At 61.2% G+C, this 8963-nt stretch overlaps 1 protein-coding gene across 1 annotated transcript; it reads left to right on the top strand.

Moving 5' to 3' along the window:
- Positions 1-3747: 3747 nt before the first annotated feature.
- Positions 3748-8507, top strand: PDYN (prodynorphin). Its single transcript, XM_059862639.1, has 2 exons — positions 3748-6737; positions 6981-8507. The coding sequence occupies exons 1-2, from the start codon at positions 6609-6611 to the stop codon at positions 7530-7532; spliced, it is 681 nt and encodes a 226-aa protein (XP_059718622.1). The 5' UTR covers positions 3748-6608; the 3' UTR covers positions 7533-8507.
- The last annotated feature ends 456 nt before the right edge of the window (positions 8508-8963 follow it).

Genomic DNA, 8963 nt, shown 5'->3' with positions numbered 1-8963 from the left:
GGGACACGGCGGCCGCCCTACGCCGGGACCCCGAGGGGCGGCGAGGGCCGGGGGAGACCGCGGGGCTGCAGTGTGTCCCCCCGGGATGGCCGTGTCCCTGCGGGGTTGAGTCTTGGCTGTATTGGTGGCATTTCTCCTGCGAGCAGCTGGGGTGAGCCACAGAGGTCCCTGGCCCACGCGCCGTCCCAAAATTTCTTTGCACTCCCCGGACCGTGGGCATCACCAGTATCCGTCCACTCCAGGCTGCCCGGAGGTTTCATCCTGTTCCTGGCGCTGCTGGCAGCCCCCCAGGCTCGGGGCTCTGCACGCCGCCGTCCCGCTCCTCATGGATTTGGGGAGGGAATAACGATCATTGGATGTACCCAAATGTACTTTTCCAGCCGCCTCTCCTGCTTTTTCCTGCCCCTAGCGCGGTGCCGTTGGCAGCGCTCACTGCGGCCGGTCAAAGACTGCGTCTGCAGAGCCGGTTCACGGGGGAACTCTCAAAATTCCCCGATTTTTTGACCCACTGCTGAGCCATGTGCTGCTGCCATCACGCAGCCCCCGCAGCTCCCGGCTGCGTCACGCCGGTCTCCCCGGTGAAGGGACGGCGACCCCCGGAGCCACCGGCGACTCTAATGCGGAGCTGCCCCGCGGTGTCACGGCGCCGGCTGCAGCTCCTGCAAGTGGTTTGACCTCAGTTCGTTTTTAAATGGAGCCGATTCGCGTCCCGGGGAGGCTGCGGGGGTCGTGCCGCAGCTCCGTGCCCCCGGTGCCGCTCGGCAGCCCGGAGCGACGGTGGCCAGCGGCGTGACTCGCCGTGTTTACGAGAGCGCCGCTTCTCGTACCACCGTGGAGTGGCACTTGTGCCTCCTGCCCACGCAGGAAGGTCACCGTGTGCCCGCCTGGGCAGCACTGACCGCCCCCCTCGATGCTCCCTTTGCCGGAGGCTCGCTCCGGCGCGGTCGCGCTGGATCAGAGCTTCCGCGGCCGGTTTGGAGCAGAACCCCGGGCATTGCCCACCCGGCGTTTCTCCCCATGTCCCGCAAAATGCGTCTGAACACCTCCCTCTCCTCCTACAGCAAGGCCAGGCAGGAGTGCCAACGTTTTGGGAGTTTGTGGAAAAGCCGTGTCCCTGAATGAGATAAAGCTGACCGTGCTGGAGGACCCGCAGCGTAGCCGCTGCCTTCCCGGAGAAGCTCCCACCGGCAGCTCTGGGTCGCGGTCCCTCTGCTTGGGGGCAGCCCCGGCGGCTGGCAGAGCTTGTACCAGCTGCAGGGGCGATTTACCCCACCCCGGAATGGGGAGCCCTGTCTGGTCTGGGACAGAGTCCTTCGAGGGGGGGGGACCTGGGGGCTCAGGGACAGAGTGGCAGCGCCGTGTGACGCCAGCTGGCATTAACTCCCACCTGCTTCCGCGGGTGCCTGGCACGCTCGGCCCCCTCCTCGCCGAACGCGCCTTTCACTCATGTAGTTAGGAAAAGTTAACTTTTCTATTACTGCACATTTCACTTACCCAGGTACTTAATTACCATTGTCCCAGGGAAATGTCAGTGTGACTCAGAGACACTTTCCCATTAGGAAGAGACAGATGAATATTAAGTTGAGTTGCTGGTGGGTGGGCTGGCTTCCAACTCCTCTCCCGGGGGACCCTGTCACCCTCCACCTGGACCCGTAGAGGACCCTGTTACCCAGCTCAGTAGATCTGTGGCACTTTGCTTTGGGGACCGGAGTAATTCGACCTCCCACCCGGAGCAAAGGGAAGGAGCCTTATTCCAAACGACTTTCCCTCTGCGTCCTGGGGATTTGCTCAATCTCTATCACATCTCCCTCGTGTGCAATTACCCTGTGCGGGGAGGTGACTGCACTCCAGGCCGCTGGGTGCATATATACATACACACATATTCATATAAAAATAATGGCTTTGGTGTAGAAATACTCCACCCCGCCGTGTCTGTGGTGCCCGCACGGCCATGAGTCCAGCAGCAAGGGTTAAACTGCCCGAGGGCTGCCCACAGCCCCTCGCCCAGGATGCTGTGGTCGTTTGCAGATGCGTTTTGTTCTTCTCAGCTTTGTTCTGTGCCTGCACAGCCCAGCGCACCCCGACACAGCGAGGCGGGGCCGTGGCCGCCCTCTGCCCCCGCGGGGCCTGAGCTCCAACCCCCCTCGCTGCAGCCCCAGGGATGGAGGGGTGGGTTTCTCCTTTGGCCCTGAGGAGGATGCAGGACTCTGGCCTCGCCCCCCCCACCCCATGCCCTGTTCTCTTGGTCCCTCCGTGTTGTTCACAGCCCCAGCCCGGATGAGTTAAAATCCGCCTCCAGACAAAAGCCGTGGGGTCCTTTTCAAGGAGCGGGGGGATGCTCTATCAGGTCACCAGCCCTGATAGAGGACCACGGGCACAGGCTGCCGTGGCTGCTGGGCGCCCAGCAGAGGGTCCCAGCCGTGTCAATGGCCCCCAGTTCCCTCACCAGTGCTGGGAGGGCTGAGCATGGGGGCACCAGGTCCAGCAGCTGGTGTTCGAGCTGGGAGAACAGCAGGTTGCTGGGAAACATCCCTCTTGAGCTCCGATAAAAATAGCTCCATCTTCAAGGCAAGAGGACTGGCTGCACTGTCAGCGGCACAGGGGATGTGTCTGCACCCACTGGGGTGTGGGGGCCGGTGCAGGATGTCCTGTGGGGTCTGTGCCTCGGACCCCATCCCACACGTCTGTTGTGACATGGTGCAGTGGGACAGAAGTACAGGGGCTTAGGGATTGCCTGTCATTGCCCCAGTGCTGTTGTCCTTTATCCCCAAAGCAGACTTGAAATTGTGTGAGAACAGGAATCAGGGCTGAGTGGGGAAGGTGGGGGTGTCTTTTGCCCCCCACCCAGCTCCCCTTGCCTCTTTGGCTCATCTCAGTGCCCTCATGAGGAAGGGGTTCAGGGAGATGTGGAGCTGGGCTCTGAACTCTGGCATTGCAGAGGTTGGGGGGTCTCTGTGGAAAGTCTTTTTCACCTGACAGCAGCTAGGCTGGGTGGGTTGGGACATCCCTTTTACAGGGCATGAAGACCCTCTCTCCCTTCCCAGCAGCTCTGGATGGGCTCACTTCTCTCCCCAGCTTCTCCACGAGGAAGGTGCCTCTCTCTCCCCAGCCTAGGGAGCAGGCTGAGAGCAGGTCAGGGATTCACCTCTCCCCCTCCACCCTTCTTGGACACGATTTGAATTCGGTGTCCAGGGCATTCACACCCCTAGCAGCCAAACCCCTCTGGGATGCAGCTGTGTGGGAAGATGGACAGACCCCATCCCAGTCCTCTGCCACCTTCCTTGTCCGGGGCACGCGTCCTCGTCCCCGAGGACCGAGGCTGGGCACGACGGATGTCTCCGAGTGCTGCAGCCGCAGTGGTGGGATGCGCACCCCGATTCCCGGGGCGGCCGGGGGCTGCGGGGAGGCCTCGGCGGTGCGGGCGAGCCTGCTCAGGAGGTGGCGGGGATGCTGCGGGGCTGATTATTCACAGCTTCCCTCGCCCCGATTGGCTCTGCCGCCGCGCACAGCCGGGCCCCGCCGCAGGAGGAGACTCCGTGGCCATAAAAGCGGGGCGAGAGGCAGCCGGCGGCGAGTCCGGTGGGCAACCCGGGCAGCACCGTGGGGCCACCTGCCAGTGTGGCCTTGCCACCGATGACTGGCGCAGCCTGACGTCCGTGGAGGGACACCCATCAGCCACGAGCTGTCCTGACTTGGCGAAGCGGGTGCTCGGCGGGACGGGGAGCAGCGGCAGGTAGGGCTGCCGGGGTTGTCATCCCCCTTCCATTGCGTGGGCACAATCAGGGCATTGCTCTTGCACCCCAAAAAGCAACAGTTTAAGAACACCCCCTGAGCAGTGCTGAGAGTGACTTGTGGTTGGACTTGTGTTATTTTGGGGAGCTTCCACATGGCTGCAGGTCCCTCTCATCCCTTGAGTGGTTTCAGAGCCCATGAGCAGCGGTCCAGAGCTCTGCTGGGGTTCATTTCCACGATGCTGTGCCTGCCATCCTGGCAGCAGAATCACCCAGGGCTTGGAGGGGCAAAGGGAGTGCGCAGAGAGGATGGGGGGTTCTCTCTCCCCTTTCTTGGCTCAAGCAGCAGTGTGGCTGCAGTACTGAGTGGCTGCAGTACTGAGTTTTGAGTGATTCTATTCCAAAAGTTATCAGATCTTTTGAGAAGTCTTGTCCTGATGGTGTTTCCAGGAAATTTTTGGGGGTGAGGAAAGGAGATGTTGGAAGGTTGATTGTTCTTCTCCACCAGAACTATGTGCAGGATCCAAACCTGTGGAGCTGGACCTGTGTGGGAGGAGGGATCTGCTCAGTGTGGGAAAGCTGTTCACATCCTTTGTTAGGTATAATCACAGGTTAGTCAAGATGGGGTCAGTCTCTGCTGTCCAGCACACACAGTCCTAATTCCTCATCACTTGGGTCACCAGGTCTGTAATTGGCCCCTGGGGTGCATGGATGCAGCCTGGGGGTTTTCCAAAGCAAAGCCTGGTATTTGAAGACTCAAGTGGAAGTGGGACAGGGGAGGAAGGGACACCGGCAGGCACCTGGCACAGGTAGAACGTGCTGGGAGCGGCCACAGAGGCTGGGACTCAATGCTGGCATTGCCAGACCCTGCCACAATCCTTCCACAGTGTTCCTGCAGGAGGGATGGCTCTGGACCCTTGGGCTCCTCCAGGTAACACAGGACTGAGCTCGAACTCTGCTTTTCTTTTTCCTCCCTTTATGTTCTTCTTGCTTTTTCCTCCCCGCTGCTTCTTTCCTCTTTTGTCCAAAGCCCTTTGTTTTCTTCCCCTTTTCCTGCTCCCGTTTTGCCAGTCCTCCTTATCCCAGCTTCAGGAGCGGGCAGAGCACTGCTGGGACATTTGTGGCACCACCTGGACACAGTATGTTTGCAGTGGGGTGTCCCAGGGTGTCCTTGGCCACGCCGTGCTTGGAGAACTGCAGCTCCCCTGACTGCCATGAAATCCTCCGTCGGCAGTGGGGTGACAGGGATGGGACACACCGTGTCTGGAATGCCAGAAGTCTGAACTGTGCAGTGTCAGACAAACCAGCAGCTGTTCCCAGCATGAGAACATTCCCAGTGCCGTCCCTGTGTGCTGCTCTGGCGGCACCCACGGGAATACCGGGCAGCGGAGGAGCAAGGGAGGGGAAGCGGGTGGGGAAAGGGAAAGAAAAGGTTCCCGGCGGGGCTCCGGCAAAGCAGTTACCGGCTCTTTTTCGGAGCTTCATTCCCCCTAGAGCTGCAGCTGGCACCTACCTATGCGGCTGGCTTGTCCTCGCTCCTCGGCGTGGTCTCGGTGGCCCTGATGCAATAAGGGACTGTCCCCGTGTCTCAAAGTCGAGGGCTGGCTGAGGTCCCACCGTGCCCCTGCCATCCTGGGCAGATGCTATCCTGTTCCCTGCCCCACTGCCAGGGCACTGGGAGGAGTCAGGGAGCTGGTGGCTGTGTAGCCAAGGAATGCAGACAGCTCGACACACGATGGTGCAGATAATTTAAATTAAATTTTAATCTAGCATGAATTAATACTGTGGCATTAACAATTCTTCATCAGTACCAATTACAGTACATTAGCTGCTACTGCTGGAGAGCACAATAGTCTCTAATATGCGTCATTAATGTGTAACAGATCCCTCTGGGTCATGCCTTACCCACCCTAGATAAAAGCAGCCATGGAGGCAGGCAGGGGCTTGCAGCCAGTGCACCCCTTTGGGGCTGGCTCTTACTCCAGGGCTATCATGGTACCAGTGGCACAGTGATCCTGTGGCACTGCAGCTGGGGTTGGCAGTGGCCTCTCCAGCATCACCAGGGTCAGGTTCAGTACTGCCACCTGCAGAGCCCCTCTCCCAGCTGAGCACAGTGTCCTCCTCCATCCACAGAGGCCAGAGGCTTCATTATGGCTCTCAAACGGCTGGAGGATGGCCATGGTGGTCTGCAGGTGGGCTGGAACCCAGAGTCCTCCTTTTTCCTCTTCTCCTGATGCACCAGCCCAGCAGACTTGGTGGGTGAGAGGGAGGGGAGATGAGGCTGCCCTGGTGTGGGGTAAAGCAGCCTGGGGTGACTCCTCACTGGGCCATGGCATCACTCCATCCACCTGCCACCACAGTTCCATTTGCTGGGGTTCTTTTCCCCAAGGCCAAGGGGAAGAGCTGGTGATTCATCTGCCTGCGCCATGCAGACGTGGCAATCACAGAGAAACCCAGTGCTGGGGAAAAAAGGGGCTTTTCTTTCTAATGGTCTGGTAAGAGATGGAGAGGATAGATGGGATTGAACTGAGATGAGATAAGATGAGATATGAGATGAGATGCAATAGTGGTCCTGCCCACAGTGGCTTGGTGGCCACCGGGGGCTGGCAATGGCTCTGGGCTTGTGCCAAGGACCAGGCTGCAGCCAGGTTAAGGGGTCACATTCTGTGGTGTCCTTGCTGGGAGCAGCACCCGGAGGTGAGTCCTGTGGGAATGGGCACAGGCACAGGTCCCTGTGTATGATCCCAGGAGCAGCTCACAGAGGAGTGAGGTAGGTGCCCAGTGCCTGTGGAGTGGTGACAGCCCCCAGAGCTGGCACAGGGATGGTGATAGGCTCTGTGCTGTCTTCCCCTCTCCAGGCAGCGTCTGCAGGGCGAGATGGCACGGCGGGCACTGGCACTGGCACTCTGCCTGTCCCTGTCTGCGGTGGCATCTGCCGACTGTGTCACCCAGTGCTCCCTCTGCGCAGCCCAGAACCGCGGTGCCGAGAGCAGCGTCCAGCCCCTGGTGAGTGCTGGCCCCACAGGGACGTGAGCCAGGGAGCCACGGCAGTGGAGTGTCACAGGTGCAGGGTGGCAGAGCTGGGTGGCACCTGGTGTACTGGTCATGGGCACCCCAGGGTGCTGGGGTTGTGCAAACTTCGGCTTCTCACCAAGCTGAGCAGCACGGTAGACACGGAGCCCTGGGCTCGGGGTGGAGTGGGAGGAAGGCAGGGGCTCACCCCGAGCACCTGTGGCCATTGTTTTACAGATGTGCCTGTGGGAATGCCAGGGCTCCTTGTCACCCGGCCCTGAGTGGGAGATGTGCAGGAAGGCACTGGCGCTCCTGGCCCCGCTGGTGGCCCTGGCCGAGGGGACAGAGCCATCCCCACAGGAGGCGGAGGAGGATGAGACAGAGCCGGAGCAGGGTCTGGGCACTGCAGAGCTGCTGCCAGCGCCGGCCAAGCGCTACGGGGGCTTCATGAAGATGATGTCCAAGGCGAAGCTGCTGTCCCTGCTCCGCGAGAACGCTCACAGCAAGGGCGGCCTCAGCAAGAAGTCCGGGGGCTTCAGCCGCAAGCCGGGCGAGCGAGCGGCCCCCGAGGACTACCCGTGGCTGGCAGGGGACGGGGACGAGGAGCCCACGGGGGCCGAGGGGCCGGAGCTGCACAAGCGCTACGGGGGCTTCCTGCGCCGCATCCGGCCCAAGCTCAAGTGGGACAATCAGAAGCGCTACGGGGGCTTCCTGCGGAGGCAGTTCAAGGTGACTACGCGGGCAGACGAGGACCCCAGCGCCTACTCAGGGGAGGTCTCAGACCTATAGAGCCAGGCGTGGCACGGCAGCACTGCGCTCCCCACACTGCCACCCCGACTGTGCCATCGCCCCCAGCCCTGTCCCCTGCCCGGCCCAGTGTGGCTGGTGTCACCCTTGCCTCATTCCCTCAGGGGACCATGAGTTCCATCCCATTGTCCCTGTCTGGTTCACCTGCCCATCCTGTGCGCGGAGGGGACAGTGCCACTCCTCCGGCTGCTGGTGGTGTGGCTGTGGCCCAGCCCAGGGTTCCCGGGGGTGCTGGGGACACAGATCCTCCATCCTCCCATGGCTGCCAGAGCACAGCGGGGTCTGGAAACCACCAGAGCTGAGGTACAGGGCAGGGGGCTCCGAGCACTGGGAAGGGTGAACCAGGGCAGGATCGGGGAGGCCACAAGCACAGGTGGCTGGTGGAACCACAGCACCATCACCAGGTGTTCAAGCAGTGCTGAGCCCAGCCCTCACTCCCCTCCCCTCTCACAGTGTCCCACCGATCCCAGCACCCACCTGGTGCCCCTGGGCTCCCCCTCCAAGAGCGACTCTAGAGGCAGGGTCAGCCCCATGCCCCAACACCCAACTCCCCCCCGCAGTCAATAAAAGGCAGATGCCAATGAAGCTGAAGCCATGCTGGGTGCTGAGCCTGCTCTGCAGGGCAGAGCAAGCACCCCAAACTGGGGTGCCCAAATGGGCCAGGGGTGCTGGCTGTGAGACCTGCAGGCAGCACATGGTGGTATCCTTCCTGTGCCATGGGTGCCAAAAGAAATGTGGGACTCCACACACCTCTAGAGCCATATCCTGAGGGTGGCAGGGCCATCTCAGCTGAGCAAGTGTAAGGCAGGCATGCTCAGCCTGCTGCAGGGGTGTGTAGGGTGCTGGCAAGTACCTCCTGCAGCAGCAGGCAGGGGAGACTCCCTTAGGAATCACAGCTGCTGCCCAGCTGGGAAGGGACACTTGTGCTGAGGGCAGGGGGTAAACTGTCCCTTTTCTGCTCATATGTGACCCCTCCAGCAGCAGCTCAGTGCTGAGGAAGCCCAACCTGGGCAGCAAATTCCCTTTTGAGAGTCTGTGTAGCCCCACATGGCAGTTCCTGGCTCTGGTGAGACACCATTCATGCCCCAGACACAGCCCAGGCACCAGCTCCACCTTGGGAAAGGGGAGAGGTCACTGCAGAGCATTGAACACTCAGCTCACTCACTGGATGGGCAGGAGCCAGCACCCAGCCTGCCTGCACACCAGTCTGGGCATCCCAGCTCCAGCTCAGCTCCCTGCACCTAAAGATGCAGCAGGGCCAGCCCCTGCTCAGTCCCTGCCCATGGGGTACACTGCTCCCCTCCCTCATGGTGCTCAGCACCATAGCCTCCATCCCAGCCTTGACCTCCTGCCTTGCCTCCCTCCAGCACAAACAACAGGGCTGGATGAGCCCTCCTCTCCTCCTCCCTGCAG

The sequence above is a fragment of the Haemorhous mexicanus genome, chromosome 18, assembly GCF_027477595.1.
Source record: "Haemorhous mexicanus isolate bHaeMex1 chromosome 18, bHaeMex1.pri, whole genome shotgun sequence".
NCBI lineage: Eukaryota > Metazoa > Chordata > Aves > Passeriformes > Fringillidae > Haemorhous > Haemorhous mexicanus.
This window is presented reverse-complemented; position numbering and strand designations above follow the sequence as displayed.

Excerpts from the sequence above, each read along its gene's own strand:
- PDYN (XM_059862639.1), top strand. The coding sequence starts at position 6,609 with ATGGCACGGCGGGCACTGGCACTGGCACTCTGCCTGTCCCTGTCTGCG. Across the intron at positions 6,738-6,980 it reads AGAGCAGCGTCCAGCCCCTG|ATGTGCCTGTGGGAATGCCA; the intron begins GTGAGTGCTGGC and ends ATTGTTTTACAG.